The sequence below is a fragment of the Atractosteus spatula genome, chromosome 14, assembly GCF_055471065.1.
Source record: "Atractosteus spatula isolate fAtrSpa1 chromosome 14, fAtrSpa1.hap1, whole genome shotgun sequence".
Lineage (NCBI taxonomy): Eukaryota > Metazoa > Chordata > Actinopteri > Semionotiformes > Lepisosteidae > Atractosteus > Atractosteus spatula.
The window spans coordinates 18,913,905-18,935,377 of NC_142719.1; the positions used below are offsets into that span (position 1 = coordinate 18,913,905).

General features: G+C 43.2%; 1 protein-coding gene across 2 annotated transcripts in view; it reads right to left on the bottom strand.

The window, feature by feature from the left end:
* Nucleotides 1-17,251: 17,251 nt before the first annotated feature.
* gmip (GEM interacting protein) overlaps nucleotides 17,252-21,473 on the bottom strand; it is a 52,259-nt gene continuing 48,037 nt past the window's right edge. For both annotated transcript variants that reach the window (XM_088933166.1, XM_088933167.1), the window contains 2 exons: nucleotides 19,386-19,488; nucleotides 17,252-18,612 (listed from right to left, as the gene is read on the bottom strand). In XM_088933166.1, the coding sequence (XP_088789292.1) occupies nucleotides 17,936-18,612; nucleotides 19,386-19,488 (780 nt within the window). In that variant the 3' untranslated portion in view covers nucleotides 17,252-17,935. The remainder of the gene's footprint in view (nucleotides 18,613-19,385; nucleotides 19,489-21,473) is intronic.

Here is a 21,473-nt window from a genome sequence, read left to right on the forward strand (position 1 = left end):
TCTGCTCTGTTTATATGATCTGCATCAAAAAGGCCAAAGTAGGCTGTTCCACACATCCACAACCCTTTGTGTAAAGGTGTGCTTCCTGTCTGAATGTTCAGTCCTGTATTCCACCTGGATTGACTGTCCCTCTCAAAGTTACTCTAAAGACAACAAAGTTGTTCTAAAGACAAAAGTGGTTTAGTCACTTTAACTGTGATATTATAGGAGCTCCCCATATAAAGGAAAATATAATGCCATATAAAAAATTCTCAGGTCTTTTTTTTATATTACCAGACGACTTTACTCCATTAGAGGAAAAAGTTTAGGTGTAGGGGTGAAGATTTGGAGTTTTGAAAGGGTGAAAACTAAAATGAATTGGCTTAATCTCTCTGTTCCCACTGATAGCTGATGTGTAGTGAGCATACTAGTGCACTATGGCTGCTGTTGTATCATTCAGGTGAGGCTACATATAGGTAGTGGGGTGGTGGAGGGGAGTCCATATTACCTGTAAAGAGCTTTGAGTGGAGTGTCCAGAAAAGCGCTATATGTGTAAGGAATTATTATTTAAAAAATTCAGACCTAGGGAATAGCGATTTTAGCATGGATTGACGGAGAAATTCCAGTTAATAACCAAATTGCTTACCAAGGTACAAGAGGTAATGGAGTTCGAGATCTGTCCCCTAGCCTTTCAAATAAGTATAATACCACTGCTAGCAAAAGGGTCACACCTGCCTGGGAGGTGCTTGGGGTTAAATTTTGCTATGCTGTTTCTCCCCTGTAGTGAAAAGCCCTAGCCATGCACCCTCTGCTGGATTTGGCACAGATGACCAATACAGTCATGATGTACCACAAAGCTTTAACTGACTTCCAGTAATTAGGAAGCGGGAGACAGCTCTGGTGGAGAGCATTCCTAATTGTTCACTTCCTCCTGGAAGATGCATCTTGCAGGCAGCAACAATTGCAAATCAAGGCTTTTCCCATCCTGGCACTTAGAGTCCAGGATCATCCTGATGTCATTTGGGTTTTTTTTCCTCACAATAGCGCAGCCAGAGAATTGTACCGATTTAAGACCTGAATGCCTAGCAATGGGGAGAACGAGGACCTGCAGACATGCCCCTCCAATCACCCTCTGACAGTCTGCAAGCTTCACAATGCCTGATGGGAGCAGCAGAGGAGCAATTAAAGTAACAGAGTGAGTTGGAACCAAACATGCCCAGAAAACTCTAGGGTGGAAAGCAACAGGACTATTAAACTGCTGTGAACCATTTCAAGGTCCCAATCAAAGGAACAGAGAGCTAATCTGAGAACGCTGCACTTTGCCAGTGTTTAAAAACCTGTCACAGCCTCTCTGTTAAATAAACCAGTCTCATGGAATAGTCACAGGACATGGAAACCTGACAGTTTGAATTAGTGCTTTCCATGCACTGGAGGAGCAAAATGAGGCCCGATTTCCTTTTTGTGACATTTTGCCAGAACTGCGCACTCCCTTCAGTGCCTTTAAATGCACCATCTACTTTTTTCCTATCACTCACATAACAAGGTGATTCACACCCATAAATTGTGGTCTGCTGGCAAACACGTTAAGGGATTTTAACTCCACCTGTAAGAATTTTAGCTCAAAGCACATGAAAAGATCAGGGCAATGCACAAAGCAAAGAGGAGCATATTGTGACATCCCCAAAACATGATGGCATCTGGAATGCTGGTATAGCTCCAAAAACATCTCATCTGATCCATCTTCGGCCAGCATTTCCAGAAAACCCTTTTGGTTGGGATGCCAAGGAATCCAAGCGGTAAGGAGAGAGAACTGGTTCGACCCCACAGCACAAGGACATACAGGTCAGAAGCCAGGAACTAATAGCAACAAGGAAAAGACACGGACTTCGTCGCCTTAAAGCTGGTTTCAAAAGAAATCCTGGCCGCACTGCAAAACACTGTCACGTGGCTCAGTTTAAAGCTGAGCCCCCAGCTTGATCCATCAGGTTGCTTCAGGAATGTGGCAAACACAGCCATATTAGGTTGTATCAGGCTGTGTGGCCACAACCCCTTGACTCTCATAGAGAGAAATTAATCGAAATGGCTGCCTCCAAGCCATTACAGGTCACTGCCTTGCCCTTTTTTGTAAGATTTATTTTGCTTCCCTCTCATGGGAACTTAACATAATATTGCACAACCATTAAAAGAAACATGGACCCCACAACAGTTGTCAGTCTCTCTGCTATATGGGTACCGCCCACTGCTGAATTTTCTGCTTAATGGTTTTCACATGTACCAATGCTGCCATCTCTATTAAGACAGAAAAACATCTGGTTCTGACACAACAGCAGCTGTACACAGAGGAGAACACCAGAACCAAAGTGTTTCGTTTTAGCTTGTGTTTTGTATTATTGCTTTGTTAGGAAAAAAATAAAATTAATACAATGTTATTCACAAAACAGAAGTCTTTCTAAACTTTGTAGTTTTCCTCTTACAGACATTTTACAACCGCCTTCCAATTCAGGGTCACAGGGAAGCTGGAGCCTATCCCAGCAGGCAATGGGCACAATGCAGGGTACACTCTCAGAGCTTCTCAAAGCACTTTTATAGAAAAAGTAAAAAAAAACAGCTAAAACAAAAGAGAAATTAAAGACAGGAGATAAAATAAACACAAGTAAACAGAAGTACTTAGCAATACAATAGATGATGCGAGGAACAGACACCAGGCAACAATTAAATAAAAGCCTTTCTGAAGAAGAAGGTCTTGAGTCTGGATCTGAATGCATTCAGGGAAGGTGACTGTCCACTATCCTTAGGACACGTCAGAGCTTTGGGGCAGAACAGGAGAAGACCCTCTCACCCATAGAGTGTAGATGAGCTTGGGGGACAGACAGGAGACCACTGTCAGATGAATGAAGGTTGCGAGGTTGGAAGTAGGATGATTAGTCAGATACTGGTACTGAGGTGCCAAGCCATGTAGAGCCTTATAGGTGAGGGGTCTTGGGAGCCAAATAAAACTTCATGGCAAGATGGCAAGAAAAGGGACAGAGGCTTTTCCAGCTTGGTAAGTTTAATTTAGTTCATATATGCAGCATAGGATCTTCTTCAGCACCTGGCGTTAACATCTCCCAGATGTGACCATATTTGGTTTGAATGTGCACAGGCTGAAGCAATGTAAAAGAACAGTAATATACAGTATATGGCTTTTATGCTTCATCAGTAGAATATGTACAAAAGCTAGAAATTCATAAATCCAAAAAAAAACAAACAAGCAGTAATCCAATGACTGTGTAGAGCCCATCATCTGCTGCTTCAAATGCAGTGGTCATACCAAGAAAGGCAACAGGCATAGAATGGGGATTAGCGATAGGAAGCCCTACTTTAAACAAACAGAAAATAATAGGCGTCCAGTACAAGCCAAGACATGATGTTGTCATCAGCGTTGATTCACTGTGTTTTTTCCAACATCGCTGCTTGACAAGTCGGTAGGATCAAGCAGCAGGATGAGAGCCATTTGGGCCAAAGGGCCTCTTTCTGTTCACGAACTTCCTGGTTGTCTTCCTTAAAAGCTTCCTGGAGGAAAAGCAGCACAGATGTAGCAGAGAGGCAGAAGGAACGACTGCAGACATGCCAGTCTGCACTGAACCAGGCCAAGGCAGGAAAGGCCAACCCAGACTAAATCAGGTGTGTGGACAGACAGAAAAAGGACCAGAGGGAGCCTATAAAAAAAAACTGCCTTTCTACGAGTACACATTTCACAAGAGTAATAAAAATCTTAAGAACACAAGCAAACGCAAAGCATTCTGCCCCTTGTTTTCCAGAATCCCGTTCCAGAATCTTCTGAACTTTTCTTTTGTGTAAATGAAGAACCAGTACTGTACATACTCTACAATCCAATTTGTTTCTCTCTATGACTCAAGTGGGGGTAGATGTTATAGTTGCAATACCAACCCCTTCCAGGATTTTGAACTACATCCAGCATAAAGTCCCTTTACTTCTTGTTTCAGGGAAAAATAGGGCCATAGCGATTCAATGAAGAGAATGAACCACTGGTCATGTTTGTGGGATATTTTCCCCACAATTTCCCTAACTTTTACATTATGTGGAAACTGCAATTTTCCTATGAGAAAGTCTGCGGGGTATGTCTGCAGCTTTACTGTACTTTTCACTCACTACAGTTTTAAATCATCTTGCAGTCTGCAGTTTACTATAGTACCACCTCTCTTCTTTACAACACCAGATGATAATACTGTATGTAAACAGTGACAAATCATTTCACTAATAGAATTCTACAACTGTTTGACCAACCAAGCTTGCCATTAGTGTACCAGGTCTTGATTTTTTTTAAAAGGCTCCTTCACTGCAAAGGAAACATTTAAAGAAATGTAGGGATAAACATTTGGTTTTGAATTTTGTAAGTTGCACGTGACCCTTTGCTGGGTTTTGCTTTCAGGCACCAGCTAAGTTTACGGAGTCTGTGAGCGGGCATGACAACTCTTACTGAAGATTGTGCTCTAGAGAGGATAGACTCAGGTTGTTCACACCAGGGAGTGTTTTCTAACTCAGGAAACAGAGTAGGGCATGTTATATCAATATACACCAATACTTAATGGAGCATGGAGCAAACCAAGTTGTTTAAGCCAAAGACCTGGCTTCTTTTTCAAAAATATGATGGCAATAGACTGCTCACTACTAAACTGGCTCGATGAGTCAAACACTTTTTATATTGTGAGTACTGAGAGTAATGGGGCTGGTTCATTAGTAAATTACCACTCACATAGACAACACACCCTGCTATGAGTAGTACACGGTCAAGCAGCCTTTCCAGGAATCTGCCACTTTTATATTTCTTAAGAATTGTACAGAATGTAATGCAAACAGAACAGGGTCTAATGTCTACAAAGGATATGGAGTGGTTGGAAACTTTAAGCTCAGTGACCATTTTGGTTAGTAACAAAGCCCATAGCAATCGCATGACGATTCTGGTTAGGTTAGATCATGGTCTATTGGTTGAAAGGAACTCTTGATAACTTCTGGGAATTAAGACCAAAAGAGCAAAAAGTAACAGGCCAGACTGAAAACATATCAGGGTGAAACTGAAACTCTATTCCAAAGAGGAAAAATAAACCCATATTACAATAAGAGACTATTCCCCTAGAATATTTCTGATTTTACTGCTGTGCATTTGCCAAGTGGTCCCCAGAAAAAAAAAAAGTCTCAAACTCACGAACAATATGCAGATGAAATACAATGTGGAACCATTTTGCTTAACGTAGCATACAGTGCAACCCTCCAGGAAAACAGACTGTATAACCCTAGAGACAATGGGGCAATGTAGCACAGAAAGTATGGAAGTGAAATCACCTACTGTGTAAATTAAGTGAAAGTACTGTATGTAACTCCTATCAGTAAATAATCAGGAAGACAACATTTAACATAACCAAGTCATAGAGTCAGAAGCCCTAAAAGTCACACAGAAAAGGAAGCATTTTAGCTTGGTATCAAAGTTTTAATGTTTTTTTTCTGTGCAGCAACACGTTTTGTAAATATTAAACCACAAAAATAGCACTGCAACACAAAGACTGACTGCAGAGAACACAGAGTAACACTCTGCACAATTTCTCCAGAAGAGCACTGTGGGCCCAGAATTTTAGGTCCTGTGAGACAGACAAGACTGACAGAACAGTAAGACAGGAAAGAATCCTGAAGTATTTCACAAGCCAAAATATAAATCAGAAATAAGGAATCAGAGGCTGGCAGCATTTCTTATTGCCCAGATGGAAAACACAGCATTAAAAACAAAATTCCTTGGCGCTTCTCCATCTTTGCAAAACCTACTACACCCAAGCTCCCTTGACAGAAGTGCCTCTCACTCTCAGTCATAGAGAATCACTGATATAATTCAATCTCAGCTGTTAGTCAATGAGATTAATTCACTTAACTGGAATGATCCAGCACTCATTCTGAATGAAATCATGAAAGATTTTAGGTGAGGTATGAAACAAGGAGGGATGGAGCTTTTCTGAATCAGGAATGAACAACGCTGGTCTAAAATGCTTTTACAACCATTAAACATTTAAATTGACAGCCTACTATGGTGAGTTATAATTACACTGTATAATAGCTCAGAATATTGAATCACTTAAGGTTCTAACACATAGAGCATTTATACCTCAGGTGTCCAGTTCTGAGACATTGAGTCATTGTGCTTGCAGAATTTTATTCAGAGATCAGAGAAGTTATAATATTGATCTACAGTAGATAAAGCTAAAGATAAATATTGATCTAGATAAAGCTAAACCTAATATTAAGCTTTTGTTTCGTTAAGAACTTAATTGGAAAGAGCACAGTCCTCCAGAACCTGGATTGAACACCCCTACTGTAGCACTGTTACTGAAACAGCCCAATTCAAACAGGACAAACCAGCACAAAAGAAAACAAAACAGCAGTGAAACTAGCCTACCTCCTGCTAGACAAAAGACCATGTTCTCCATCCCTGGAGAAAACACAAACATGATCTGTATTCCAAAAGAGAAAAATACATTCCCAGGACACACGACTTCACCTTCTTGCCCACAAATCTACCATAAATTATTCCAGCTTCCATAAAGTACGTAAAAATACAATAGTGGAAACAAGAGGGCATGACCAGTTAACAAGATTGACTGTAGAGAGCATTGGAGCATGATTGCAATGATTGAATGCTAATCACCTGAAGTTAATTAAAGTTCAGGTTATAAAAAGGTTTGGGCAATTGTCTGATCATGAAGACAAACCCAGAGCAGCTTTGCTTTATAATTGGTTGTAGCTGCACTTGGCAGCAGTTGATAGCAATCAATTGCTAGCTAATTTAACCAACACTTGTCAGTTAGCCATTTCCATGGTAATTCAACATCTTGTGAACTGAGGATAACAGTGCAATTGTGGACTATTGCACTTGTCCTTCAATGATTCCAGTGTAAACACAGGTGAGGAATTTATAGAACTAATACATATTAATAATGTCTTTAACTCTAAGTGTACAGCAAAAATCCTCCCATTTCCATAATCCCTTTATTCTTAGAGGAGTCCATGAAATGGAGCCTATCCCCGCAGGCACAGAGCACAAGGCTGGACTGAACTTGGACTGGATACACACACTTTGACTCATACACACAAGCGAACGATTTATAAATGCCAATTATACTGGATGGCATATCTTCAGGGATAGGATCTCCAATCCTCATTCTGGAAAGCCCCAGTCCAGCAGGTTTTGTAGCTTTCCATTAAATAAATGTCTAAAGATATGGAAAAATTAAGTCAGTTAGGACTAAAATCTACTAATACATATTCTACAACACTTGAGTACCAAGAAGGTAATCCGAATTACATCAGCACAATGGACTGGAGTGCAATGTCCAGAAAAGGGCTATATAAGTGTAAGGAATTATTATAATTAAGGAATTATTATCCTAGTTTCCATGGTGTTGGATGAGAGAGAAAGTAACTCCCCACCTGGATAGGATGCTAGTCTATTGCAGAGATTACCTCCAGCAATGTTGGTTTCTATTTATACTGTAACGCAACGGGGGCTCAGGCGGGCGCCCTTGCCGCATCTGGTCGGCCCAAAGTATAGGTGGCTCGAACCCGGGACTTCCGCGTCTCTCTGCAGCGACCCAGCACCGTGAGCTAAAGAGAGATCTCTCTCCAGCCCAGTAGCTGTAGTCCTGCTATCATAGGGAAGGGCGGTGACGTCACCTGCTCTGGTACGCCGGCTCTTACACAGTACCTGACGGCCGTAAGCGTTACACTCTCCCCCGCTTAAATCGCCGTCCCCGGCGAAGGGCTATCCCACCCCGCTTCTGACACCAATGTAACGCAACGGGGGCTCAGGCGGGCGCCCTTGCCGCATCAGGTCGGCCCAAAGTATAGGTGGCTCGAACCCGGGACTTCCGCGTCTCTCTGCAGCGACCCAACCCCGTGAGCTAAAGAGAGATCTCCCTACAGCCCAGTAGCTGTAGTCCTGCTATCACAGGGAAGGGCGGTGACGTCACCTGCTCTGGTACGCCGGCTCTTACACAGTGTCTGTCGGCCGTAAGCGTTACACTCTCCCCCGCTTAAATCGCCGTCCCCGGCGAAGGGCTATCCCACCCCGCTTCTGACACCAATGTAACGCAACGGGGGCTCAGGCGGGCGCCCTTGCCGCATCTGGTCGGCCCAAAGTATAGGTGGCTCGAACCCGGGACTTCCGCGTCTCTCTGCAGCGACCCAGCACCGTGAGCTAAAGAGAGATCTCTCTACAGCCCAGTAGCTGTAGTCCTGCTATCACAGGGAAGGGCGGTGACGTCACCTGCTCTGGTACGCTGGCTCTTACACAGTACCTGACGGCCGTAAGCGTTACAATACAAATGGGTAACACAGCAGGGACTCGAACCCACAACCTGTCTGTCATGAGTCCAGAGGCTTAACATCTGTATCATGCTAGGCTGCTCCTCCAAGGACCAGATTGCTCTCAATTTGAAATGATTGCTTGAGATGCAGACCTTTAAAAACAGGTGACCTAAAAGACTAACTGGATTGGGACTGTCCAGGACCAGGATTGGAGATCCCTGCTTTAGAACGTGGGAGGTAACCAGAGAAAACCTATGTGGACGACATGTAAACTCCACACAAAATGTGTTTCTGTTCAGCATACAGTAAAATGGAGGACTCTGGAGCTCCCTTTCACACCTCATATATTCTTTAGAGAAAGTACTTCTCACAGTGAAAAATATTAAGTCTGGGTCTGTGTGTGACAGCTCCTGCAATGTTCTGTGAAACAGGGATAGCAGGATGCTGTGCTGGAAAATCAGGCCAAATCCATAAATTTGATGGCGCCTTTTTAGAGCTTCACCTCCACTGCACAGAGAAATATTTAACAAAACTGGCGTTCAGCTACTACGTTTGAATACATTTTTGAAGTCCACTTTCTAGTGTTAGGAAAAACAGATGCTCTCGCATTACTGTAAGAATAATGGTAGCAAAACAAAAACGAAGAAGAATTCCCTGGCATCTTGCTAGCACTCCACAACTCACAGACCACCAGCCAGGCAGCCTAGTATTACTTAACCCAATTATTCCCAAGGCCAGTATAAGCATTATTGAGGTATGCAGTACAGTTGACAACATGGTAATGTCTGGCAAAGTGTACCCAGAGTACAGGAGACACTTCACAAATGAGAGAAGCCCATTCGGCCATTCAGCTTGTTTTCGTTAGTTAGTATGAAGCATTTGAAGGGATGACTTCTAAGAAATGTATGTAGTCACTGAATAAACAGACTAAGAAATTAATTTCTTTGTTAGTTTTATGGTAATAAAGTTGATATGGGGCAGATGATGCTTAGGCCTGCAACTTCTTAACAGTGATCAGCAGCATAATGTCTAGGACCACAGCTTTTGGAAAGCAGACTGTGAAGAACAGATGTACAGTAGTTCTTTGTTTCTCAGGCATAGAACTTCCCAGCTATGCTTATGGCTACTTGGGCCCTTTGAGAAACAGCTTGATGAGGCTGTGGGAGCGAGAATTGTAAAGATGAGCGGCCTCTTCTCTTTTAAGTGCTGCTGTGTGCTGACAGCTCTCTTCTTCAGCTCTGCTGTATGGCACTGGGAACCATCACTGAGAGTAATGTTGAGAGGAAGGATTGTGTTTTCAGGTTGTGGCAGCTTGTGGGAATATGGAATCAGGAGATATAAAATATGAGCTCACTGCTGGGAAAAACAAGACAGCAGTAATATCACCCTGCACCTCACAACTGACAACCCAGTGAAGCTCAACAGGTGTGAGCCTGGTGTACGTGGATGGGAGACCTCCCGGGAAAACTAAGGTTGCTGCTGGGGACCAGTAGGGTGCGCTCACCCTGTGGTCTGTGGGGTCTTAATGCCCCAGTATAGTGATGGGGACATTATGCTGTAAAAAAAAGGTTCCAGCCTTTGGATGAGACGTATAAACCAACATTCTGACTCTCCTTGGCTATTAAAAATCCCTGGACATTTCTCAAAAAGAGTGTCCTGGCCAAATTTTCCCTTGGTCCTTACCAATCATGGCATCCTAATAATCCCCATCTATGAATTGGCTTCATCACTCTGTTCTCCTCCCCACTGATAGCTGGTGTGTGGTGAGCGTACAGGGACACTATGGCTGCTGTCGCATCATCCAGGTGGGGGCTACACATTGGTGGTGGTGGAGGACGGGAGTCCCCATTACCTGTAAAGCGCTTTGAGTGAAGTATCCAGAAAAGCAATATATAAGTGTAAGGAATTATTATAATACAATGCCCTGTGCTTTGGATTTATCAAAGCATTGTAAAAAGCTGGGTTTAGTTTAAGGCTGCAGGCATTCATGTCAAGGAAAGACAGCTTCACTGGACAGTAATCAAACCTTACTGAAACAACTGAAGAAAAACAAAAAAAAAACCAGGAGATTCACCACATGGGCTTGCTCTCTCCTCTTCCCGTCCACACACCACAACACTCCCGCTTGGGTCGAAGGTCAGCTAAAACTTTTCTTATACTAAATAAAACATATCTGTAAAAATTAACCCGCATTATAACATTATATACAAAAAACGGCATAGCAAAATATGCTAACTCAAATTAAACGTCTCACAGTGTGTTTGAAGTCATAGTTTATATAGAGTGGGAAATGATATAAAGTGATCAAATGAATCCCAGGTTCTTAATCCAGTTTAGCAGGCAGAGTTTCTAAATGACTGTGTCAGTGTGGGAGGTGAAGAGTTCCAGTACGTGCCTGTCTATTGCTGAACTCAAATGCCAAAATTATTGTGTGAACAGCTGTTTCCAGTTGTTTCTTACCTGCAGGCTTTAGTCATAAGGGATGCCCTTTGCAAAAAAGTTCTCAGGGTTTTTCAGCCCGTTTCTTACAATAAAGCTCACAATTTATACAAACGAAGCTGAAGATACAATTATTTTAAACAATGCAATATTGTTATTCATTAGATACTAAAATTAGACCTGCAGGACACAGGTCCAATTTTAGACTTAATTTTGCAAACTACTGGGGGGTCCCCAAATCCAAAGGGATTTCTCCTAAGACAGTACCTAGAGAACCCCAGTCTATGGCTGAGAACCTATACCTTAAACTGGATGATTTCTAAGAAAATCCTCAAGCACAGGAAGCAAACAAAGTGATCCACTTGACAACTTTAGCCTCTGCCTTGTCTGATAAGTTCTACTTGTCCCTGCTCTTTTAATAAGCTTGTCAGTTGTGTACAATAAAGCTGGCATTTGGATTGTTGCCCAAGGCCCATTAGACTGTCCAGATGAATGCTTCTCAGACATATCTAATTGCACCACACTTCTCTGTGTATTCCTGTTTTAATGGCTGTCTAACAGCTCTTTAACCAGAAGTGGGCCCTTTTACATTTTGATCTCCCAAAGAGGTGCAGTCATCACAGTCTTTATACGGTAGCTCTTAGGTAGATTTATAGAACTAAAATTTGTAAGGATGCCACTATTAGTCCTACTTTTACATTTTCTTCAATCCAGAACATCTGTTCTCAAGAAGGGGTACTGGGACATTCACATATTTGCAGATCAGTACAGATCAGTAGAAATGCCTGGTGTACAGTATGAAGCAATTCTCTGATTTGTCTCTTTCTGGTTTTCCAGTGCAGATTTGGCTTGGATTCAGGGTCATGGCTCTGCCAGAGCCTGTCCTGGCAAGCAATGGGCACAAGGCAGAATACACTTTGCCTTGTCCAGTCCACCGCACCACACAGACAGACACGCACACACTCACACCAGGGCCAATTTTCCCAGAAGCCAATTAACCTACCAGTACGTCTTTGGACCGCAAGGAAACACACACGAACACGTGAGACCATACAAGCTCCACGCAGATAGCAGTCTGGATCCAGGACTGACCTCAGGGCCCCAGCGCTGTGAGGCAGCATTGCTAACCACTATGCCACTCAACAACTGCTGTCTCAGTTCGAAATTCCCTTTTCTTGAAACAATTCTGGAATAGTTTGCAGCAGCTGAGTTACTGTATAACCTCATCTTGCATCTGATGAGCTCTTGGAACTGTTTCAGGCAGGGTGAATTAAAAATAAACTCCACCGTAAATATAAAATTAAAATAAATTAACATCAAGAACTGGGCTGGAGCACAAACCTGAAGACTCCGGGACAATCACTGAGAAACACTGGATTAGAGACTCTTAACATTTTAACACACGGAAGTCAAATAAGTCTTTTCACTGTAGCTTGTAATGTAATATTAATTCTACACTGAATTTTCTGTGCTGCTTTGCTTTTTTTTAGTTGTATATTTTCCCTTTTTACTTAAGTTGTAAGTGCTATTGTACAGCACTTTGAGTATCCTCTGGATAACGTTCCACCGAATTGAAGTCCAGCTGGATTCAGAAAAGTCCTGATTGCTGTTTTGATATCTTGCAACGAACAGATTGCATGGTACACAAAGCCCATCTGAGAACGACCCTATCAGCCCGTCTAGAAAAAAAAATGTCCCCCACATCAGTTTGACGTTTTGACAAACTGCAGATTTAAAATCTTTAAAGGGACGCCTGTGGTTTCTTTGATGTATTTCCGAGATAGCATCACGAGCTGTGAGGAAAACCAGTATGGGCCCTCAGGTAGAAATTCCTGGTTAACAAGATGGTGATTAAAAAGAGTCGTTATCTCGTCGACGCTTAAATATACTGAGTGAGAGGCGTTTAGCCACAAACATGGATTGGCTGTTACATCAAACCGCACAGTGAAGGGTTAAACTTTACTCTGATTTATTTGCTTGACCCGCGGGACACGTGCCTAGCAGGGTTTAGGCAAACATATCTGTTTATAACAACCTACGCGATGTGCGCATCCTAATGCAAACAAAGCAAAGGGAAAAAAAAACGTTGCAGAAATTGAAGGACGAACACACGATGTCTGCAGCTTTAAGCCTGAACGAGACACGGAATGAAAACAGTTTGTGTCTGTTTATCATTAACTTGTACAATTATGATTATTATAACAGGAGGAATTTTTTATTTGGATTTGGATATTGTCAACGGTACAAATTTAAGCATTTGGAAAGGGGCTTGTAAATATTGTTCAATCAGTCAAAGTTACAAAAGGAATCTAGGATTGGCTGGATGTAAATGGACGCTCACCTATATCTCAAATAACCATGAGGGGAAAAACAAATATATTCAGCTTCGCACTGTCTGGATTAGTTAGGCTATTTCTGGGGGGGCATTTTCAGAAGAAGAACCTGGAAGATGGTCAAACCTTCTATGGAAAGGATCGGGTTGATCAGTAAGATTGGTACTGTAGGTTCAAATCCTGGCTATGCCACTATCAAAACTCAAAATGAGTTTTGCGTGAACTGAACAATGCTGGGTGTACAGGCTGGTTTCAGCTGCTAAGTTTTGTCATTCCTCAGGGTTGTTGTTTTTTGCCAGGAGAAAGATATGTACAAGGTCAATTAGTGTTATTCAACCCTGAAAAACATCACTTGGGGAGTTTGTCATCTTCTGCCAGTATAACACTGTTCCTCTTTCGGTAATTATATGTAAATATATACATTTTTAAGATGCTTTCCTTCGAGATGTCGTTTCGAAGGAACTGTTTAAGTGTATTGGTAGGAAATGATTCCTGATGTTACAGTAAATGGACATTTTCATTTGTTGCCACACGCGCTGATGGTACAGTATTTGCATCATTCAGTGCCCGCAAGGCACATGTCAGCATTCTAAGCTCTATCAGTGTCCATGCTAGACTGATTTCATTAGGACATCCAGTCTTTTTTTCAGTCAGTGTGTTCCCGTCTTTCTCCACGTCTGCGATGAGGGCTCGGCTACAGTGATTTAAGGTTTGGGAGAGGTCAGGGTTATGTTTATAGAGGTGCTCATAATTCAGAATTTGCGATAGCCTCCCCATTAAAACTTTTCCTGCGTGGAGTGCTTCGATGTGTGTTCTTTACGCACCTCGTTTACAAATCCCAAATTCTGTCCGTTTTATGTACAGTTTCCGGTTAACGAACGCCCAAGGTATTTTGGTCCTTTCTGTAATGGGTTGTTTTTGAAGGGGAGCAGGGAGCAGAAAGGAAGTCATGTAAGGAGCGCGGCACGCTGGGAGGTACCAAGTCTCGGTGCGCGCCGCCGACGGCCGTGCGTGTAGTGTGCAATGGGAAGCGTGCTGGGCTAGGTATGCGTATTGCACAATCAATCACCGTCACCAGTACAGAGGTAACGGGGAGCCCTGGCTAAGCTCTATAAGTGAAAGCTGGGCCCCCAACCTCCATTCCTTGGAAGCAGCGGGAGCTCTTAAGCCTTTCATTCCAACCCTTCAGATTAATTATTTTCCGCATACATCACGCCAGAGAAAGGGTATGCTGCGTAAACAAGTTCAGAATCACTTTTTTTTAATAAGCAGATTTGTAAAGAAATCTAGTGATGTAGCAACCTTAAAATCCGTTTTAAAATAAAAAAAACTGAAAAGAAAACCACATGAATTCCAGTATGCACATTATAAGGATGGAATTCCCAACTCCAGGCCTGAAGGGCCGCATTCCTGCGTGTGTGCCATGCGCGTTTAAATCAGTAACACCCGAAAAGCCGGGAAAGTCCGCCACAGTGTTCTCATTAAGCCACTAATTACTTCAGTCATATCGTTAATCGTTGAGCTGAAATGAAAACCTGCAGGAATATGGCTCTCAGGACTGACCAAGGTCGAGATACTCCATTAAGGTAGCAGTGTGGCACAGTGGTTTCAGTCCCAGCAGCGAGACTGCTGTTGGGTATCATACCTTGCTCAAACATGCAATTTGTTCTAGAATAACAATACCCTGATGTAGAAATAAGTATGAATAGATGTTACTTTGGATCAAAGTGGCAAAAGCGACCCCCCCAAAAAAATTAGTAGCTATTTACTTGGTAAATTGTAAGCATCTGTCTTGTGATGCAATTGGACAGAAGATGGAGTACTATGGACAACAGACCTCTTACCAGCTGCAAGACCTTACTCTAGATCTTTGTGCCACTCGGGCTTTCAGTTACAGAGTTGATCTTCTAATTTAGCTGCATAAGTCTAATACTTGCAACCCAGGTTGTGATGAGTTTTAGAAATCGGTGTACTGTTAAAGAAGAACAATCGACTGTGAAAGGCCTCAGGAAAAACAACGGTTACAAATGAGAGAAGGTCATTCAGCCAGTTTGGCAATTAGTAAATTAATGTCTAGAAGGTATTGGCTTCAGTAATGTGTTCCACACTCCCACCAAACCTCTGAGGAAAGTGCACTGGTCAAAGGTTTTACATTCACTTCCACATACAGTAGTTTGTTTTAAGATTTCGTGCTGGTACATAAAACCAGAAAGAGACAAGGCCCTCCAGCACCTGAGTTTGAGAGCTCTGATTTACTAAGAGAGAGAGAGCGAGAGAGACACTAGACTCTAAAGCTTCTCTAATGAGAAATGTCTGAAGGAGATGCTTAACGCACTTAATCTCGGAAAACAAGGTAGCGGGTTTCCAGTTTATTGCTGCCATGTCCGATTTTGGAACATGACAAGTTAATCAGGAACACAAGAAGGCTCAATGAACAGGAGCACATCTGGAGACGTTAAAATTAAAAATGAATTAAGAACCCTAGCAGCTTGGGCCTTTGTTTTTGTGGACTTGACTCGCTCTCCGACGTCATTGCGCCACAATAGTTCTGAGCACTGCTGATACTTCAGTTTACCTTTTAAAGATATAAAGTGCAAGAGCCGCCCGCACGCTTGAGATTTCTCTTTTATTTGAAAGGGAAATGAAAAGGTATTCTCGTTAAGCTGCACTTGGAACTTGAATAACATCCCTAATGCTGTTTCGTCACGTCTAGTGCCAGAAGCATCTTTTCACGCAGAGGTATAAATTCTTTGGTGTACTAGTAAGTGCTAATTGTTTCACTTCAAGCATAATTGTCTAAATGTCCATAAATGGTTCTTTTTTGTTAAGTAGTAAAAGACTGGCAGGAATTAAACTCAAAATGACTTTATCAAAAGGTTTTCAGGAACTACCGGGAAATGAAACTTAATATTTGAATACTAATTTTAAATTCAAAGTGGCCTATACAGGGTTTCGGCAAGGCCGTATCACTCTTGCGCTCTTTCATTCGTGAGGGATTTCTTTTCAGTAAGTGCCGAAGCCACTGCCATCTAGCGGTTATCGGCAGTAACGACGCGGTATATAAATGTGCGCCCTGTTTTGGATTGCCTTTAAAAACGCTGCAATTTTATTTAAATCACAAATTGTATGTGAATACGAAAGTCCACATTCCCCTATACAACAGATACCAGCTGAAAATGATAATGTTAATTTGATCTCTTTTCAAAATATTTGGAGATGGAATTGCCCACTGAAATCTACAAACCAGACCATGTTATTAAACACTGTACCGTGCTGTACAGTTTTTCCGAACCCAGCTTTGAATCAAACACAAAATGTGCGCATGACAACTTTACTTGGCAGTTGAAGCTGATTTTCAAGAAACAGCTGGATGAGATCCTACAGTCAGGCTAGGAGGCACTTCTTTACACAAAATGTTGTGGGAGTGTGGCACAAGCTTCCCAGCCACGTTGTAGAAACCAATACCCTGTCTACCATCTAGAAACAGCTGGATTAGATCCTCAGATCAATAAGCTACTAACTACCAAACAGGCTAAATTGTCTGAATGATCTATCATTTGTAACTATTGTTGCATAATGTCCAGTTACAATACCCTGGCACATATACTTGCTGGAATTTACCAGCCCCCAAGGTATTTTGGTCCTTTCTGTAATGGGTTGTTTTTGAAGAGGAGCAGGGAGTTGAAAGGAAGTCATGTCAGGAGCGCGGTACGCTGGGAGGTACCAAGTCTCGGTGCGCACCGCTGACGGCCGTGCGTGTAAACATATTTGCCTTCCCTTTATATGCCGTTTTGATATCAGCTAGATTTTAGCTCGTTTTACATTTTTAGGACTGTGCAAGTAAAAAGTAACAGTCTCTTCCCACACTCCCATTCTTTGTGGTAAATATGTGCTTCCTGTGTCCAGTTTTAAATGTCCTGTAGTCTCTGGTTCATGTGTCGCTGTTCATCCGGAAGTAAATAAAAGACACGATAAATAGAGCTTACCACAATCGCAATCTAAAGAGCAACAACAAACTCACCAAAGGATTGAGTTAAAAATATACAGACACACAGGTTGTTCAGCATTAAAATGATTAAAGCTGTAACTAAAAAAAAAAACACTTGATAATACCAAAGACAACTCATGAAACAATCCATATACCCAAGATGTGTATTGGAAAAATCTAGTTTAATAACTCGCATCATGAGAGGGAATAAGTGCTTTTTCCTTTAACCTTTAACAGCACATAACCTTACAGTTGCTTTTAAAAAACCTTTTTAAAATATATATACACAAAACACAGTGCAGCATATCCCAAATGTGACCACAAGCATGTGTCCCAGCACCTCCTTGAACAAAAATGGCAGTGTGACGGCCCAGAACAGACGGCTGGCCCTCAGCTCTCAGCAGCAGCACTTGTTCCTTCAGGGAAAGGAAACGGACTCCTTGCCAACACCAATCGTCCACGTCGGTTTCAAATCGCCGAAGGACACAGGACTTGCAGCTCTCCAGGTCGGGCCAGGTGACCAGTCTCCCTCCGTACTGCCGGCTGGCTTCCTGCGTGCCTTACAAGAAGCCAGAGATCGCCAGCGTTTGAAAACGTGGAGTTCATTCCCGCCTTAGGAAAAGGGAGGAAATAATTGGTTTCTTCCAGCTAGGAACGGAAGGAAATGGAGGTGTTCCAGTTTATCTTCGGTGGGGGGCAATGAGGTGGCCACGTTTTTCAAGTGTTCTCATCACAACACACGTTGCCCACCTCTAGTGCCTGGTCTGCATGAGACCTGTCTAGGACGACCCTTCACATAATTTAAACGGAGCCTAGGGTGTGGGGGAGGAGGTTAAGTACCACCAGATCACACAAAGCGGACCTGGCTGCCCTTTTCTGAGTCGCTCCGACGCAGCTTCAGTCCAGAGAGAACCTTCTGGGCTGTGTGCTCTTCCCCCGGATGTCTCTTAAAAGATAACTTGTCCCTGCTGGGGGGCCTGGCCCTGCTGCCAGTGTTGTTATTGGACTGGTTGGTGTTGAGGTTGGCCAGGCTGCCAGCGGGGCCTTCGGCAGGCCTGGCCTCAGGGCTGAGGCCCGAGCCGGCCTGGGAGAGCTGCCTGGTGGAGCTGGTACCCGAGTCCACCTCCAGGCTGCGCACCGGGACGGGCAGGTCACGCAGGCCCGAGGAGACGGGGAGGAGCTCCACCTCTGGGTGGCGTCCAGCTTTCAGGAGCAGCCGGGCGGTTTCCGGGGTGATCTCTAGCCTGCGCCGGGTTTGCCGCAGCGTGCCGGCCTCCGGCGAAGAGCTGCGGCTGCTGTCGGCGCTGCCGGGCCCGGTTCGCCGAGGAGGGGAACACCCCTCACCCTCTGGATTCCCCCCGTCCCGGAGGGCTCCAGTCAGGGTCTTTGCGATGGGAGTGGCCTGCCGGGAGTGTTTGATGGGAAGCCGACTGAAGTGACCTCTCGACTGAGCTCCTGTGGCCATCTCCGATTCCTGGGCCTGTTCCTCCGGAACGCCGGCCTCGCTTACAGGTGAGTCCACAGCTGCGGGAGAGAGAGAGAAAAGAAGGACGGAGAAGGAGTGAGAAGAAAGGAGCTGGAGAATTAAGGAGAAGAATGGATGAGGAGAGCAACTCAGAAACACAACAGAGATGTACGGACACAGGCCAAGGAGCAAGACAAAACAAACACACATGCCAGAAAGAGAAATGGAGCTGTAGAGAACACGCTCACAATGTCCCCCGCTTTCAACATTTTAACATCAGTGACGTCTAGCTCAGCTCAATTCCTAGATGGTTGTGCTCATAACACAACGTAGCGCCAACAAGCAAATAATGAACCACATACAGTAGCCGAGCACAGTTGAAACTGGCATGTGGCAGAAACAGCAGGCATTGCAAATTGATCAAATACAAAATAAGCAGGTGCAGCAAAGGGCTCTTGGCCTTTAACAACTGTAAGAGATGCATTAGATGTCCTAAACTGTGTGTAAAAGACAAGTCATTTCCTATGAAAACTACTTTTTTAAAACCAGCTCGATCTGGAACCCTAAACAGACAACACTCATTAGCAAGGGGATACTCCATTAACTCGGAACTTCAGATGGAATTCTTCGGCATCGGCATATAGACTCAACTCGGTGCCAGTAATTTATGAGCAGGTGTTCAGTTTGGGGCAGCAACTGCCTTTAAGTGGCCCCACGTTCAGTTCTAATGGCAAATGAAAGCAGTCGCTGCATGCCTGTTCGGTAAGCTCTCACTGGCAGATACCAGGCCCCTCCCCTCACACTGTACCCTCTCCCTCACTGGCCCGCCTACCTGCTCTGTCATTGGCCTCTGGGCTGAGCTGATCCACCGCCTCATTGGACGAAGACTTGTCCGATATATAGCCCTCGCTCGAGTCTCTCTTCATTGCAAGGTTCTGTTAGAGACCAAGAGAGAGGCACAGAGGGGTGCCAGTGTCACGTATGCTATGCAACAGTAAAGAGCCAACTCTAGGTTGATTTCTCTCCCTGACTCTCTCAGAATGTCACAGACCACTGCCTTTGTCCCTTATGTGTGCAGTACAGTCTGGCCGATGCTTGGCATAGAATTATTAGGCCTCCAAGCGTCAACTGACAATGGTCCCTCCTATTTTGTGGTCCTTGTGGCTTGTGTCAAGTGAGAGAGCTCCTGGATATCTTGTATAAAAAGTTTTAAAATGTTAGGGAAGGGTGGTAGTGATAAGTATAGCTGCCTCCCTGGTCTGCAGAGATTCGATTCCAGCTGCTCATGGGCTCTGAGTACGCACAGGGCCATTCCCTAGACAGGTTAATCTTGTAACTCAGAGCTCTTAGTATGCAAGCAAATGACACATGCAAGTTCCATAGTGGGTGAACGGCATTTTACAACCACTCTGGAAGCAGCTGTGCCTATTATGGGAGTCCAAACGGGTCAAAACCCCCAAAGCAGTTAGTCCAAAGCCTTGCCTTGACTCTATGCACTCCACAACATGCTGGAAGACAACTGGGGTATGAGTCTATTTAGCTGTTAAATGTTCACATGCTCAAAGCATTGAGCGCTGCAAGCAGTTCATTAAAGTTCATTCTTAGAATAAGCTTACATTCTCCTCTTACCTTACTGTCTCACATTCTCTGCCTCTATCACAGGTGCACCAAGGTGACTTGAGTCTCCCAGCTAACCAACAATAAGACCACAAGGATCGCAACAGACTGCATCCAATTAGCGTAAATTGTAGCTCATGTAAAAACCCTTAAAGGGGAACTGCAATGCTGTTTTTATATTTCTGGGTTAGAAAGAATCGGCATTGATGAGTGCATTTCAAACCAAAACAAAAGTAAAATGTACACAGTTACATGTTAAACCTCCAATTTACATCACAAAATAGACTAAATTTCCAGGCACGTGCAGAGCCATATTCAGCGATTTAGAATGAGGCAACAGAACGTCTGTTTAGGTGAAGCAGCCCTATTACACTGTAAACAAACAGGCTTATAAATACATCTCTTGATTTCTATAAGGGTTTGCCAACAATTACTTGGCATAAAAACAATTTACTTGTGAACTGCATGCAGAGTTAACATTGGATTATTTCTTAAATGTCTGCTGCACAACCTGTACTTCTTTGCTTGTACATCACATTACATTAGTCATTACGGTGACTAGTGAGCAGGAAGGGCCACATCATGTTGCGGTTTGTGGGAACTCGAATGCGAGTTTGTGACATGGCAACTTAACTGTATAAAGTTCATGATTTTGTGCTTAATTCAAAATTAATAAAATGTTTCTATAACATCAATGAATTTTCTTTTTTACTGCAATTTAATAACTGAGAAATTGGGACTGCAGTTCCCCTTTAAGAACTTTAATACTTAATCGGTAAAAACCACATGTCCACCAGCATATCCAAACATCCAACACATTAAAGTGCACACCTAACCAGAAACAACTATACACAGTAAAGAGCTAGTCAAGCAAAATGAACAAGTAAAATCAATAAAACAGGTTTTGTATGGTAGAAAGCAATATTTCAGGACAAATTAACACTAAACTGGATTCATTTTACAGTTCTCTCAATGGTTGGCTGCTCAAGAACTCAAGGCAGCGTAGTTTAATCAAGCCATGTTCTTAAGAGTGTCTAACATTCTCCTCTTCCTTATGTATTTGACTTTGCCCACATTATCAAACTTTGCTAATGAGAAAAGCCAGAGCAAAATGTAGCTTTTTAAGAAAAGCTGAAAATAAAATCAAAGGACACAGCATTAGGACTCAAGCACAGAGCATTGACTGCACACTTCAGCACAAAAAGCAAGACTCGGCATGTTAATCTGAAAGCCACAAATGCATTAGTCCTAATTTTAGGTTAGGCTTTGTGCACGGTTATTCTGGCAAGAAAATAAATCGTAA